The 17,062-nt window shown below is 42.1% G+C and overlaps 1 protein-coding gene across 1 annotated transcript in view; it reads left to right on the forward strand.

Moving 5' to 3' along the window:
* The window catches only part of ABCC3 (ATP binding cassette subfamily C member 3), a 72,392-nt gene that overhangs the window by 17,000 nt on the left and 38,330 nt on the right, over positions 1-17,062 (forward strand). Inside the window, exons 3-9 of the mRNA XM_035104353.2 lie at positions 1,564-1,689; positions 3,107-3,244; positions 5,763-5,888; positions 6,856-6,917; positions 9,952-10,083; positions 13,880-14,098; positions 15,762-15,939. Of these exons, the coding sequence (XP_034960244.2) occupies positions 1,564-1,689; positions 3,107-3,244; positions 5,763-5,888; positions 6,856-6,917; positions 9,952-10,083; positions 13,880-14,098; positions 15,762-15,939 (981 nt within the window). The remainder of the gene's footprint in view (positions 1-1,563; positions 1,690-3,106; positions 3,245-5,762; positions 5,889-6,855; positions 6,918-9,951; positions 10,084-13,879; positions 14,099-15,761; positions 15,940-17,062) is intronic.

Here is a 17,062-nt window from a genome sequence, read left to right on the forward strand (position 1 = left end):
CACTTTGGATGTGCCCTTCAACTCAAGAGAATAAATGTATACAGCCCTCCAAGAAGTGGCAACAATTAAAAGAAATTCACAAAATGATGGGTTGTTACAAAGATTTAACCTCACTGCCATTTGCCACTTCTAAATAAATGCTCTGGTACCAAAGCCAGGATATGTGCTAAGATCCTAAACCAACAGAAGATTTAAAGTGATGTACGTTTGCAAGGGGAGAGTTTGGCCTTTTGTCGTCACAAGCAATTTCCTTCTCTTGTGTTGGAGGGGACATCCAGAGTGAATGGCAGCACAAATAGTTTCCTTCATAATGCAAGCAGATGGAACATCACACCACTGTCATTGATATGGGACTTGCAAAAATATTGCGCAAAATGTGCAATAGCAAACCATCTGCCCTGTGATTTTCCTGGTGTAGGCATGCCCCCATTCATTGCTCACATGTCTGGAAATGTACATGTAGTTGCCTCTGCATGGGATATTGGTACTCCAAGACAAGCTTGTGACTAGCCAATTGCCAGTAGGCTGTGGCAAGTATGGAACGCCTCTGGCTGAGCAGCAAGAAAGCATACACTTGCAAACGGAAATAAAAACCTGTGAATTTTTTTCCTGCAATTTTTTTCCAAGGCAGGAAGAAGCAGATGCACAAATATAAGATGGGGGACATCTAGATTGCCAGTAGTATATGTGAAAAGGATCTAGGGGTCTTAGTGGACCACAAGCTTAACTTGAGTCAAAAGTGTGAAACAGCAGCAAAAAAAAGGGGGGGGAAGCTAATGCTATTCTAGGCTGCATTAACAAAAGCATAGTGGCCAGATCAAGGGAAGTAATAGTCCCATTCTATTCTGCCTTGGTTAGACCACATCTGGAATACTGTGTCCAGTTCTGGGCACCATGATTTAAGAAGGATGGTGACAAGCTGGAACATGTGCAGAGGAGGGAAACCAAGGTGATCAGGGGTCTGGAAACCAAGCCTTATGAGGAACAGTTGAAGGAGCTGGGTATGTTTAGCCAGGAAAAGTGGAGACTGAGAGGAGATAGATAGCCATCTTCAACTATCTAAAGGGCTGTCACATGAAGGATGGAGCAAGCTTGTTTTCTCCTGCTCTGGAGGGTAGGGCATGAATCAATGGCTTCAAGTTACAAGAAAAGAGATTCCGACTAAACACCAAGAAGAACTTTCTGACAGTTATTCGACTGTGGAACAGACTCACATGAGAGGTGGCGAAGTTTCTTTCACAGAAGGTTTTTAAGCAGAGGTTGAGTGGCCATCTGTCATGGGTGCTTTAGTTGAGATTCCTGCATTGTAAGGGGTTGGACTAGATGGCCCTTGGGTATCTCTTCCAACTCTATGATTTTATAATTCTTTCTCCTCTTCAGGCCATCAATATTGTACAAACAACTGTCATGTGAAGGTGTGGGCAGGCAGGGACTAGTAATTTTTATGGCTAACGTGCAAGGATGCTTTCAGAATATGCTGCAGTATAAATGCTCTTTGAATACATTGGCTGAATACATTGCTACTCTTGCAGATGAATTTATTTCTCTCTCTCTCTTTTGAAGGTCCTTGCTTTTGTTCTTTGGTGTGTTTGCTGGGCCAATCTCTTCTACGCTTTCCATGGAATTGTTCAGAGCAGAACCCCAGCACCTGTATATTTTGTTACACCCTTACTTGTTGGCATCACAATGGTTAGTATGCCTTTCCGTTGATGTTATTGATTGCATGGGGGTCAATGTTGATGTTGAAACGTGATGTGAATTAATTTTCTTAGATCAGGCATGGCTGCCTCTTAGAATCCCAGAGATGGCTGTGGAATTGACTGTTCAGTTATCAGCAGCAAATTTAGTGGAGAGAATGATGGCAATTATTATAGGAAAACATAGGAAGCTGCCTTATACTGAGTCAGGCCATTGGTCCCTCTAGCTTAGTACTGTCTACACTGACTGGCAGCAACTCCCCAAGAGTTTCAGAAAGGAGTCTTTTCCAGCCTTATCTTGAGGTGTCTGAGGTTGAACCAGGGACCTTCTGCATTCATAGCAATTTCTCTGGCACTGAGCTAAGGCCTTGACATAGAGGAGGCAGACAGAACTTTGACAGAAGGTAGAAGATGTGCGTTGCAAATTGCTTTTGCCATTCTCCGTCCTCTTATTTATCTGTGGAGTCCTCAGGGCTACTATTATATGACAATATGTCATATTATCTTGGATTGTACGAGATCAGCAGTTCTGAAACAGCAGCCAAATTCTGAACAAAATAATGCTTTGGGTGATAATAAGAAGCAATCATATCCTTAAAGGGTATAATTTTTCGATCTAGTTAATACTGTTTATTTCTCTTCATGTTTTAAAAGTCAGCATTGGAGAATTCTGGATATAAGCAAAAGAGGAAGGGACATTTTTACTGTTCTGCACTGCACAAAGTTTTTCCTTGCCTTTGTGGCAAGAAAGCAAATAATATTTTCAGTGCGCCTCTATGAAATCTAAAGGTTGTACGATGGAAACGAACATGAAAACACAAATGTAGGATATCTGAGTTAAAAGGCAATAGCCATGTCTTCCTGGATGAGAAAAAAACCAAGCTGTTTCCTTATTTTTTATATATAATTATGCTGTTATCTAGTTCTGAAGCAAAGCTCTCTTTTTTTTGGTGGTGAGAGGGAAGGGAACTATGGCCACATTCATGCCATACATTTAAAGCACTATTATGCCACTTTAAACAGTCATTGCTTCCACCAAGGATTCCTGAGTACTGTAGATGGTGAGAGTTGTTGGGGTAGCCCTATTCTTTTCACAGAGCTACAGTTTTCAGAGTGGTTTAACAGTCAATCCCCCTTCACAGAGGACTCTGGATAATGTAGCTCTGTGAAAGGAATAGAGGCCACCAATCAACTCTCAGCATCTTTATTCTTTGAGTGTTTAAAGTGATACCATCGCGCTTTTAATGAATGGTGTGCATGAAGCCAATGGAAGCAGAAGAACAAACAAACCAACAGCAGTGTTTCAGATCCAGGCATTTAAACCAAGCTAAGAGATAAGGAGGCATTCATTCATTCATTCATTCATTCACAGCTGTAATCCATGTGTTCCACCTTTACTTTCTCTGCAGCTGTTAGCCATGTTGCTCATCCAGTATGAGAGGCTTCATGGAGTTCAGTCCTCAGGAGTTCTCATCATCTTCTGGTTCTTGTGTGTGCTGTGTGCTGTGAGCCCTTTACGGTCCAAGATCATTGGTACTGCAGCTCAGGTAAATGGGATATGTCTATGTTATTCAGGATGTGTATATTTATGACATGTTTTCCCAAAATTAGTATTGGGGAGGGAGGGAGATGGCTTGACACTCTGTTTGCGGGGAGAGGTAGATTTAATGGGAGTTAAGGGTGGAGCAGCTTGTGTTACTTTCTGCTCCCTGCCTCTTCCAAAACACCAAGACTGGGACATTCACACGGTGCTAAATAAAAATAAAGGCATTTAGCCCAGGTGGCGCTGTGGTTAAATCACAGAGCCTAGGGCTTGCTGATCAGAAGGTCGGCGGTTCGAATCCCTGTGACGGGGTGAGCTCCCGTTGCTTGGTCCCAGCTCCTGCCAACCTAGCAGTTCGAAAGCACGTCAAAATGCAAGTAGATAAATAGGAACCGCTACAGCGGGAAGGTAAACGGCGTTTCCATGTGCTGCTCTGGTTTGCCAGAAGCGGCTTTGTCATGCTGGCCACATGACCTGGAAGCTATACGCTGGCTCCCTCGGCCAATAATGCGAGATGAGCGCGCAACCCCAGAGTCGGTCACGACTGGACCTAATGGTCAGGGGTCCCATTACCATTACCATTAATGGACTGTGAATGTGAGTGGAGGCTATGGGGACAGTGCACTGCAGAGAGGAGTGTTTCCTCTTCTCAGAGAAAAGGAAGGACAGTCAAGCTTAGGGTTTCCAGACTCAATAGAGGACAGGACTTCTGTGCCTTTAATTGCCCTGCTCTCTTTTGAGTCTGGAAACCTTAAAGAGAAACCAGCAGACCCTTTGCTTGGAAATTAAACAAAGGGTCTGCTGGTTTCTCTTTAAGGTTTCCAGACTCAAAAGAGAGCAGGGCAATTAAAGGCACAGAAGTCCTGTCCTCTATTGAGTCTGGCAACCCGTCAAGCTCCTCTGTAAAGGCAGGAAGATAGGGAGGTCTCACGTCTTGTGGGTCTTTGAAAGGAGATATTGGAATGAAAATCAGTGTGTTCAGATTTTATTTCTGTGTTTATTTCTTTAGTGACCTATACCCCACTTTTCCTTACAAAGTGAACTCAAAGCAGCTAACTTAATGAAAAACAATGCAACGCATTAAATAAATACGGTATCATCACCGCCACCAAAATCGAACACCACAAACAAAACACCGTCAATCATTTGAGGTAACGAAGCTAGAGCAACAAAAATCTAGGGAAGCTCATCTTCTAAAAGCCTTCTGAAACCGCCATGTTTTGGCCAACTGCCTGAAATAATAAAGTATCAAAGCCTGGCAAACCTCCTTAAGGAAGGCATTCCATAAAGTGGGTTTAACTGCTAAAATGGGCATGGTCTTAGTGGCTGTCTGCCATATCTCATTCAGCAGTGCCACTTGGAACAAGGCCTCAGAGGTTGAATTAAGCATGCAGGATGGAACATAATGGGAGAACATAATGGGATGGAACATAATGGGAGAAGGCAGTACTTAAGGAATTCAAGTCCCAAGCCATTTAGGTCTTTAACGATCAAAATCAACACCTTGCATTTTGTCCAGCAGTGAATCAGAAAATAGTTCAAATCCAACAAGTTGGGAGTCCCATATCAATGTCTATGACAACCTTCACCACTCTGCTGTCCTCCAAATGTTTTGGACTACAGCATCTGTCAACCCCCTGCCCACTCTGGCTGGGGCTGATGGGAGTTGTAGTCCCAAGGGTGCCTTCAGACATGGCAGAATATTGCATTAGTTCTCATGATTATAATGTTTGCACTCCTGTCCCATTTTCTATTGTTCCTTTCACCTGTTGTGTTAGGGAACTGTGACTTTTTGACCAATATACTGGCATGTCATGTTAAATTTCATTCGCACCAGTGGGCATGGTGTAACACCACGGATGTCATTGGGCAATGTCGCTGCTCCCCCACCCTTTCCAAACATCAATCAATCAACTGGTTGATGGGTGCTTGGGAAAAATTGGGCAAGGGGCTTTGCAAACCCCACACTTGGCACCTGGGAAGCAATTGACATCAGGTGCAAGGCATGTGACCATGGCTTGGATGAAATGGCCTTGCAAGCCAAATGGGGAGGCCTTGAGGCTCAGATTTCTAGCCCATAAGGCAGGATCTCCCATACTTCTTCAACAAAGGAAGAGGGTGGGGGTTGCAGTTGATTCCAGTGGGAAACAGCTAAGGCACCAGAGCAAAACTTATTATCACACAGGATCCTAAATAGTTTTATTAGGCTTTGTACTTAACTGCCACCTGAAATATTAAATATTTGTTTTTAATAATAATATTTTATTACTCTAATGGTCTTTTTCCTCATCAATGTCCTAGGGAGACAGCGTGAGTGTTTCACTCCATGAGTTGATTAAATAATTTATTTATTTTTCCCTGAAGGGGAGCATATACATACAGCACTATATTGTTGTTTTACCCAATTTCTCCTTTGCCCTCATTAACTCTCCCCCTTTCATTAACCATTTAACCTTTCCCTGCGCCTTTAGTGAAGGACACTTCCCTTGTGTATTGACTCAAAATCTTGTGTCTCTCCCTAGAACCCGATGGAAGACAGATTTCGGATTATCACATTTTATCTATACTTGGCACTGATCCTTGTAGAGTTGGTTCTTTCGTGTCTTAAGGAAAGGCATCCATTTTTCTCTCCGGTTAACTTAGACCCTGTAAGTAAGTCCTTCTTGCAGTGACCACTAATTTAAGAATGCATGTCCACATCCTCTGATTTTTCCTAGAATGTGTCTTGGAACAAACCAGGTGTATGCTACATCTCACCTTAAGTGTCTCTGATTAGGGTTCTGCATCTGGACTGTATGTTTAAGGAAAGTATTTACCTTAGACATCTACAACTGTAGGCTGCATGTACCAAATCCAGCCCCATGAAGGCCTGCTCCCTATCCACAACCCACAAGCAGGCATGGTGTGAGTTTGGACTCGCTGGTAGCTTATTTTGAAGAAGCCATGTGTGAGAGGGCTGTATCTAATGAGGTGCTAATTTATGTGTAATGTTCTTTGCTAAAAGGGCATTGTGGAGGGGTGAAGTAGTTGATTTTTGGTGATGGTGGGATTTTGGGATGTTTGTCTCTTTGTGTGACAATTAGTAGCTGGCTGTGTGCGAAAGAATGGCCGAATTGTAGCTTATTTTCATATGGCCTGGCTGTGGATTCTGCAGTAAGAGAAAAGCTTTTCCTTCTATTCTGCCACAACCTGGTCTTAATAAAGTCTGCTGGGAGCAGGACAGAGAGGCTTTCTATTGTCTTGGCCCACGTCTTCTCTCTCCCCCGTCCCCCACCGGCCTGGCTGCTCCATCAGCAAGGATCCCCTGTGTTTGCTTTCTGGTAATAGCTAAAACACATACCCACTCCTTGCTTTTATGTCTGCTATTAGCAGGATTTGTTGAGATCAGATTGTGAAATCCAGCCATAGCCTTCAAACACTGCTCAGAGCTGGGGGGAGGTGGTGGGGAGCAGGAAATTGGCAGGACTTCCAGCACATCCTTAATATATACTTCCCAGGATATAACCCCAAATGATTTTGAATGCATGGTAGTCTTTGGCTACAAAAGCTTTGGCTAAAATATTGGATATATATATTTCTAAAAAACAAATCCATGTCTTCAACTTTTTATTGTAGAATCCCTGTCCAGAGTTAAATTCTGGTTTTCTTTCAAAGATCACATTTTGGTGGTTTACAAGGTAAGCATTACTGAGCTCTTGTTGATATCCTGTATTTTGCTGAAAGCAATATTGAAGTGGCATCCGTACAAAAGATTCCCCTCGTGCTCTTGGTTGCCTAGCTACATTCCTATACAATACAGCATTCATTCATGCTCTTCCCTCTTCCCTCTACCCCACACCCAGATGTTTTGTGCTTATTAGAGTAGAGGTTAACAAAAGTACTCAGAACAAATTGTTGGGCTCAGAATACTTTACTTCTAAATACATTTCCTTTGCACAATGGGCTGGTTTGGTGGATCTCAGGATCCTGGCAGAAAACGAATTACTGTAATTGCAGCAAGCCTCAAGTCTGCCCATCCCTGGTGTAGATCACCTTTCAGAACTGAGGTGCAGGAAGTGTGAGACGGCAGCTAAGTTCACAGATGGGAAACTGGAGTGCTGTGCGCTTAATTCCAGGTTTGGAAATGCTGGCTAACACTGTGAACAACTTGCACAGCGATGTTTGAATTGGCAATTAAGGTTCAGGTTTCATTTCCTGTTGGAATCGTATTTTATAGGGTGTTTTTTATTATTCTTACTGTGCAGCAGGAAAAGAAACTTAAGTCTCGTGTGTAACATGATGAAACAGATCTTTGTCAACCTTCAGCTCTCCAAAAAAAGTCTTTTTTTAAGGGGAGGGGAAGTTACATTTTTTTCCCTCTCCAAAGAAGAGGGAGATTAGTTTAATAAGCCATACTTTGTGCAAGGTTGAGGAGGGTTATTTTGCCATTGGGGGGGGGGAATCTAAGCTTTTATCTTCAAGCTTCTCTTTGCAATTAGAAGACATCAAGAGTTGTTAAAAAAACAGGGCTGAGAATAGAGTTCTAAAAGGCAATTTGCACATTTTCATTCATAAGTCTATTCCATCTGATTTCCACATTAATCTGTGATTTAAAAAAACCAAAACTGTACAAAAATTGTATTTGAATACAGGTGACTCTCAACTTATGTGGGGGTTACGTTCCAGGGATAGCGTTTAAAGGCAAAAGTGTATAATCAAAACACATTGGGTGCAATGGTGGACGGGATGGTGAAAGTATTTCAGCCCAGAAACCCACCCACTTTCTGTCCCTTAAAAAAAAAAAAGTCATGTGTGTTTACTGTATGGGCTGAGTAATAAAGTCTGGGCTACAAAAGAAAGAAACAAAAATGAAAGTTATTATCACAGTAAAGTAAAGTATATTGCTGTCATTGGTTTGTCAAGTGAAGTTCCAGATTTGCCAGGCCTGTGATGATGGCTGCTTTCTAAAGCCAAAAACCATATCACAGAATTTTAGATAAGCGCAAAATCTTAATGATAATTACTTTCCAGTCTGCATATTAATTCAGGAGATGCATATTAGGTTGGCTCACTTTTAAAAAGGCAGACCAAATTGAATTCTCCCTAGTTCTGAACCTAGCAGCCTATTCATTGCGCCACATCGTCCCATAGAGATTCCCACTTAGAAACTGAATAAAAGACTTTGCACCTAGCAACAGGAGGCTCAGCTGCCTCCTTTGCTACAAATGGCAAATGCATGGATGGAAAACTAAGGCCTCTAGGAAAATAGTTAATATCTGGAGACTTCCGAGCGTTAGCAATTCTGTTTGCAGAGGTTGGATAGCTGTTTGATGTCAACTTAAAATGCCACTTTCCTACCAAGATTTAAATCATTTTGTCCTAGTTTTTCTACTTAAAGAGAGATGGGTGAACTTGTAGCATTTGTAGTCAGTTCCCAAATTCAGTTGAGTTTCTGCAGGAGGGCAAGAGGTCAGCAGAGAGCTATTTAACACCCCTGACAGCAGCAGTTACATTGACGTCAGTACTGTAGTAATCTTGTTGCCATGTGGGAAAAGCAGGAGCGGGGAGACAGAAAAAAAAACCCCATGCATTTAAGGTTGGCTACTGTCAAGGTTTATCCCTTATGTTTGTGGATATCCTCACTGTAATAAATGAAAGTATGTGAACAGAGTTGCCAACAGAACCTCTTGTTTGCCAATACTTTAGTAATGTATTATGCCAAAGATTAGACAAGATTTTGAGGGTGCCCAAGGTGACGACAAAGCACAGCAGACATTTATGGTGGGATAATATTGAAGGCATCAAGGAAGTGCTAAAACGTGTGATGGAGTTGAAGTTCTGGTACCAGGTGTACAATATTTGCATGGTGAAACCCCTTTGAAAATGTGCTAACCTCATCTTGTGCACTTACCATCTTTACTCCCAGATCGAACTCAGAGAAAACCTTGTATTTTGGTTTCCATCAGAAAACCAAAGCACAGCACTGTCTGGCCAGTGTTTGTGTCAATCATGAAGCAAATCCCTCCTGTGCAGGGCTGTGCAGAGTGCTGATTAGTTATGCCTTATGACAGCCACAGTGCCACCTCCTCTGCTTCTCAGAGCACTTTTAAAGGGTGTTGAGCAAAAATACAAGCAAGGTGTTGGTGTGGATGAGGGTTGAGGGAGGGAGACAGAAAAACAAAGTGGACTTCCTGCTTGAAGGATTGTAGAGGATGGCAGGATGTCGGTGCTTCCAGAGGCTATATGTGTGTCATTACTGAGGTGAACATTGGAGAGTTAATGGGAAGCAGAGCTCACCCCTTAGTAGAAAAACTTGGCCTTACTCATCTTTGATCACCCCTTTGTACTTGCAGTCAGACCAGAAATACATTTTATGTTAAACACATGGCCATTGCTGCAAACGGCAAATATGTATTCATTTCCCACCTGTTACTTCCAGAACAATTTACCTGTATCCACAGCATTGTGCATGTCCCCCATCCCCACCCCACTGATAGCAGCATGTGATGTGGGGCAGGGAAATGTACAACAGCCTCTGCCATCCAGTAGCCGGGTAAGTTGTCCTGGATGCCTAGTGTAGAGGAGGGAGAAATTAAATGTGTGTGCGCACATGCACTGTCTGTAGAGGCCTTTGCACATTAAGCGTAATACTGCAGTACTCTTTTCAGAAAGTTGACTTGTGTGTCCAAACTGATTACCAACGTCTTTTGTTTGTTTGTTTTAACAATACAGTATGGCAGTCCAGGGATATAAGAAGCCTCTTGAAGATAAAGATTTATGGTCTCTGAATGCGGAGGATAAATCTGAAGTGATAGTACAGAAGCTGCAGAAAGAATGGGATAAGCAAAATCAAGAAGTGCAACAGTAAGTTGGCTTTGCCTTAATAAGTCACTCTTATTGTGCATAAACTCTTGCTTTTTAACTGTGTTTAGAAAACCACCAAAATTGTGTGCCATCGTAATGTGCCAAAAAAAAGAGAATTTTGCAGCCTACATAAATGATGATGATTGTGCAAAATGCATAGTTAAGCTAATGTGCATATGTTAAGCTAATGTGCATATGTTTGCTTATTTTGCATAATTTGTTGTGCTTTTGCTAATCAAAGGATGATGCAAGGAACCTCAAAGCACTGGAACTCTATCTCAGAACAACGAGTAATCAACCCCCATTCTAGTGTCACATTTTACCTGCATTTTCTATCACACTTTCATTATTATCTTAATAATAATAAAGACTAGAACCTGGGGGGGGGGGAGAAACCCTGTCCAGGCCCCCAGGACCTTGTGTGGGAGCTGGAGTTGAGCAAATGAGCTGGACAGTAGGCAGCTGTTGACCCAAGCAAGAGATTAGAGAACTGGAAGGGGTGGTGATGATGATGATGATGATGATGATGATGATGATGATGATGATTGATAACAACAACAACAACAACAACAACAACAACAACAACAACAACAACAACAACAACAACTTTTATTTATATCCCGCCCTCCCTGGCCAAAGTCGGGCTCAGGGCAGCTAACATCAGATATATAACTTTAGTCTAAAATCAAACAATAATTAAATTTCCTCCTAAAAACAGGTCAATATCCTTGTTGCCAGCTTCCTCTCTTCCTCTGCTGGGTGATTGTTTACAGCAGGATATCCCTTTTATGGAGTGGACCATTGTTCATTCCTGTGCCAACTCCAGGTTTCCCATTGTATCTGCTGCTGCCTTTGCTCTTGAGACCCAGGTGGTGAAGGTGAAGAACAGGGGATGAAGATGGGGCTTGAGATGCGGTCAGAGGGGTTATCAGGCTGCCTTTGGACTAATGTGGGTTCTTCCAGCTCCTCAGTTGTGCTGCTGTTCCCCACAAGGTGTTCCATGTCTCTTTCTCATAAGACATATCTCACTGGGTCAGGGTTGTGTGGGATTCCTTTAGAAAGCTGAGATTCTCAGAACAAACCCATACTTGCATGGAATGGTTGTGGAATACCCACCGCTGTGTTCATGTGGCTTTTTGGAGAGGGTTAGGGTTTGCATTAGAATTGTCCGTCTAATGCATTAAAAAGAGAATTGAATTACTTAAGCTAAATGCATAAGAACTGGACATACATATAATAAAGAGCAATGCAAAAGAGAGAGAGAAAGAGCAGGAATTGTCAGTGTACACACCATTTTCCATCAGAAACTTTCAATGATCTGGTCTGCTCCTAGGAGCCAAAAAAAGTTATTTTAGTGTAGCCACCTGCTATTGAACCAAGAAGAAACAGATGGTACAGATGGAAGCATGTTAGTTGAGCATCTCTCAGTGATACCTAATTCCATACTAACCATCTGGCACACTGCATAGGAGTTCTGTACTCTCATTTACATGTGTGTATGCCTTGTCATGCTTCCGTATCATTCTTTGGATTTCAGTTGAAATTGTAACTCTTGCCCTCTCTGATTCATCCTCTATATTTTGGAAAGTGGTTTGTTCACTGTGAACTGGACACCTCTTAAGATATCATATTTTTTTGCATTTTTGCATGTGGTTCCTGAGATCAAGGTGCAGCTTTTGTCTGTGCTTGGATACAATGAAGATGGACAACTGAACCTTTCAAAACTGCACTGATTTCAAACATTGATCTCAAAACTGCACTGATTTTAACCATTGATTTCAAAACTGTGCTGATTTTGTTTCTTAGAAATTCTGAGCCACGCCTGGTATGAGGCTGCTAGTGTTAAAATGCAGAAAGCTACTTTATGTTTTCAATCTAAACTAGGTCACATACTACAAACATTTCTTAGCAGAGTGATGATTTATCTGTTATGGTCACAGGCCAATAAAAGGGAATGCAAACAGGACAACTATAATAAAAATGCTGATATTCACAGAGGAGCCAAAAGGGAGTTCCTGCTTTACCATCCGGCTCTTAACTTATATTTTAGATAGGAAGAATTTAGCTGCATTTTCAGTAATGTAAGAAGAGGAATCATTTAAACAAGAGATAGCCTAATTTCAGTGGGTCTTCCAGGTAAACGAAGAATCAGCTTCTTTCTGGGCTTATTATACAAATTGTCATATATAGATTAAAATGACCCACAGGTTTTGTCTCTCTGATCCCACAGGGACAAATGCCTTCATTATGTGACATGTTCTTAAACTCGCCTGTATGTAAAGCAGAAGGCAGAACATTAATAAAATAAAAACAACTGAGGATAAATGCTCTCTCTCTCTGTAAATAGCAGTGTGTCTGAGGTTTTATCTTATCAAGAGAGATAACTAGTAAGCTGAATCACTCAGCTGTGTATGGCTCATGAGCCATTGCATACATACCTGATAAGACACACCGTACAGTCCCTTCCACCTCAGAATGCATGCTGTGTACATAGTGGATCATTTGTTTGAAATCACCCCTACACCATCTCTTTCTTTATGTGAGCATACCAGGGGGTGGAGAAGATCAGGTCGCTGTTGATGTTTTGTCGTGAGTTAAGCTAAGCTATAGTGAGTTGGGTGATCCCAGAGCTTCCATGTGATGAGGGAGATTCTGCTTTATAAGTTTCACCAATCACATGAAGGGGTTCAATTTGCGTTCAAGTGAACATGAACAGAAGTCTCTGTGGGCCTTTCCCTATTCAACAGGAGGAAGGGCAGGGACTGAGAGGTGTGTGGTGTGGGACTGGCGCATGCACCCCCTTCCCCGGTCCACACTTTGAGCTTTCATGTGTTTGGGCAAATACCTGGCTTCCATTAATTTGTGCCTTTGTCTTGAAATGTCGCTGGAATATCGGTTTTGTTGGGCGCAAAATCGGTGAAAGGATAGTCAAAACTGTTGTAAAGTAAGAGGCTGTTAGACATAAAATAATCGGGGTAAAAATACTGGAAGATGCATGGCAAATCCATAGCTGTATACTAAACAAAATAATTTAGTGGGTGTTATCCAACATTAGTTAAGCTCAGAGGAGACCTATTGAAACCAATGGACCTAAATTACTCGTGTGCATTGATTTCAGTTGGTCTCTTCTGAGTAAAGCTATCACCCATTAGTTTTATTTCTTGAAAGACCATAAAACCAAAAAATGTGGATGTTTGAAATGTGGCTGCTTTCCTAAGCAAGTATGTCATCATCATCATCATTATTTTGCTGAATAGGAAAGGGAAATTATCAGATGCTGAAGCTTGTATTTGCCTGAGCCAAAGCTTTAGACTACAGCTTTTTATTTAAGTAAAACTAAACTAATTTAATCTTGAATCATTCCTACATGAACTGGCCAGTCTTCACTCAAATCAGTTGATCTGATAGGTTGATGTGGAAATTTCTGTGCCTGAATACACCAAGCAGAGGGACTGCAGTAGTAATATCTCATACGGCTAATTTGCGAATCAGGTTCCAAATGTGCTGCCTTATGTCACTCTAAATATGCAGCTTTTATATAGTTATTAAATAAAGTACCTATTTTAGCACAGACAGTACTTTAAACTGAGGTCCCTTTTATTTTCATGGGGGAAACTGCTCCCTGCTCTTGGCTACTAAAATGTGGGGCCCATATCCTACAAACATATCTTAGCAGTTCTCACTGAAGCAATGCCACATTTGAGGCCCAAAGGCTGCTATTATTTAAGAGAGTCAACATTCCTAACAAACCCTCCACTTTTTCAGCTGACTTTAACAATCTCTTTCGTTTCCCTAGGAAAAAAGATATATCCTATAAAAAAAGCTCGAACCAAATAGAGAACCATGTTGGTGATGGCCTTGAGGAAACAGAAATCCTGATAAGTAGCAACACAAAGCAAAAAGAACCATCTTTTCTCAAAGCCTTACTCAGGACCTTTGGCCCATACTTCTTAATTGGCTCCTTCTTTAAATTAATGCAAGATCTGTTGTCTTTCGTCAACCCCAAGTTGCTCGGGTGAGTTCCACGCTCTCATTCAAGTTCATTTCACGTGATCCATTAGCACAGTGTTTCCAAAACTTGGGTTTCCAGCTGTTTTTTTGAACTACGACTCCCATCATCCCTAGCTAGCAGAACCAGTGGTCAAGGATGATGGAAATTGTAGTCCAAACGTAACTGGAAACCCTACTTTGGGAAACCTTGCATTAGTGAATAGCTAGAGAAAAGGTACCGGTAATAGTTTTAAGGCGCCACAGGGTGTTTAATGCTTTCTGTAAGCTTTTGGGGTTTTCCCATTTACTGCACTCCAGTCTCTGCATGTCGCAGGACACCTATTTTATCCTGTGCTGAGTCCTTGCCTATCTGCATAGCAGATGCGGGGAATCTCAGGGGAGCATGGCAGTCTGATAGGGAAAGGCTGTCAATGAGGGAATACATAATGGGTTTCCATGTGTTACTAGTTTTGCATAAGAACACTGACTGGGGAACAAGGGAGGCTTTCATTTAGACATATCGCTAACATGACTAAATGGTGTAGTATCTCCTCTTTGCACCATATTTCTTTCCAGTTCACACTTGCATGTCTGCATGGGAAAGAATCCCATTTTGAACTGCAACACACAAAAGTTCATCTATGTGTGTTTGATTGGCAGATGCAAAGATTACATGTGTGCATGCTTTCCAGTCAGGGCCGGCACAAGACATTGTGCTGCCTGAGGCAGGATCTGCATCTGTCTTCATGATAGGGAAGGGCTGTAGCTCAGTGAAATATGCTTTGCATGTAGACGGTCCCAGGTTTAATCCTCCGCTTTTCCAGGTAGTGGCTGTGCAAAAGAAGAGGGCAGGGGATGATGCTAGAATACAGTATAGAAGACAGGAAAGTGGCTAGACTATCTTTGTGGCAGACTAGCAGAGAGCTTTGTGAGGAGGCACAAATTCCCCATCACCACCCGAGGCAGTTGCTTCATTTTGCCTCACGATACAGCTGGCCCTTTTTTACCGTGCCTTGCATGTACAGTGGTACCTCGGTTTACAAACACAATTGGTTCCGGAAGTCTGTACTTAACCTGAAGTGTACTTAACCTGAAGTGAACTTTCCCATTGAAAATAAAGGAAAGTGGATTAATCCGTTCCAGACGGGTCCGTGGAGTACTCAACCTGAAGTGTACTTAACCCGAGGTATGAGTGTAACTGGTTCCGGAAGTCCGTACTTAACCTGAAGTGAACTTTCCCATTGAAAGTAATGGAAAGTGGATTAATCCGTTCCAGACGGGTCCGCGGAGTACTTAAACTTTAAATACTCAAACCGAGGTGTATGACTGTACTATGTAGCTGTAACTTGCTTCAGCTTTTCAGCCCCTCTACACACTAGGCTGGCACAGTGAAATCCAGGTATGCCATTTGACCAACACACAACACCAATCAACATACAGGTGCCTGCAATTTTCCACAATATTTTTAATTTTAGGTTTTTTAAATTGGATTGCTGTAGAAAAATGAAGGGGATAAAACAATTAAGATGTTTGAGGTGGTCTTATGCCTTCTAGGCATGTGCCCAGAAGAATGGTTTGAATTATTGGTGCTGCTGTGGGTAAGAATAAGTAGTGTGTTGTGCTCTGCCCCACTAATATCTTTGTTTCTTCCCCTTGTTGTCTATTTGTTTCGTCTTCTCCTTAAACAGTCTGTTAATTGGCTTCATTAAGAATAAAAGCGCTCCCTTATGGTGGGGGTATCTGATTGCAGCTTTGATGTTTTCCTGTGCCGTGCTGCAGACGATAATCCTTCACCAGCATTTCCAGTACTGCTTTGTTACTGGGATGAGACTGAGAACGGGCATCATCGGGATGATCTACAGAAAGGTAGAAGCAGGCTAATGTTTTTGCAAGCCCAGGCAGTGAATATGAACAAAGAGATTTTGCTTGAGGGGGCAGAAAGAAAGCACCATATTTTTGTAATGTTGTAAAAAGGAGGAGCCAATAAGACTTGGCAATGCACTGAATATGAGGAGCAAAAGAGAGGGAGGATTCAAATGCATAAGCCCCGAACTGTCAACTGTCTCTAATCCTGCATATACACATTTAGGGTTGCCAGACTCAATAGAGGACAGAACTTCTGTGCCTTTAATTGCCCTGCTCTCTTTTGAGTCTGGAAACCTTAAAGAGAAACCAGCAGACCCTTTGTTTAATTTCCAAGCAAAGGGTCTGTTGGTTTCTCTTTAAGGTTTCCAGAGTCAAAAGAGAGCAGGGCAATTAAAGGCACAGAAGTCCTGTCCTCTATTGAGTCTGGCAGCCCTATACACATTCCATGTTTCTTCTCAGTGTTCTGGCATTTGCAGTATATTCATAAATGCTTCTGTTGCCACTTGCAACTTTAAATCTTAAAGAATTAAGGATTTTTAATCTAGCTCTCAGCCCAGCTTTGACCCGCCCCCCAGTCCAGAACTGTCCTTTTATCTGCATTTCCATAATTCTGGCATCATTACTTAATCCTGCCCTTTTTCTCAGTTGGCTCTCATCAACCAGTGCTTGGGTGGCTGACATCTCAAGAACAATCCTGCAACTATTCAACTATCCCCCCCCCCGGCCACTTGACATCTCCTTCAAAGACTTGGGCTCCCTTCAGATGCACACATTCAGCCATGTGGAAGCAAGCTCAGATGTGGCTGCAGTCTTTGCATGTGAGATTACCAGAGGCATGTGGAGTGAGGCTTAATGTGTGGGTCTTTCCCACCCATTAATTCCTTTCTTTCCGGCATGGTGCCAGCTGGATGGAAAAGATCCACACGGATATGTAGGATTTTGTATAAATTGGTGTGCTTGTGAAGGACTCCCCAATATTATTTTAGCAAGTAGAATGAATATAAACCCATATTCTTTTGGTGTTTGTAATTGGATAATTAGGACCACCCTAACCATGTTCGCCACAGTTTTAAGTTATTTTTTAATGTAACCCAAATTGCCCAACACAGGCCTGCTTTTGTGC

Source organism: Zootoca vivipara, chromosome 2, assembly GCF_963506605.1.
Source record: "Zootoca vivipara chromosome 2, rZooViv1.1, whole genome shotgun sequence".
NCBI lineage: Eukaryota > Metazoa > Chordata > Lepidosauria > Squamata > Lacertidae > Zootoca > Zootoca vivipara.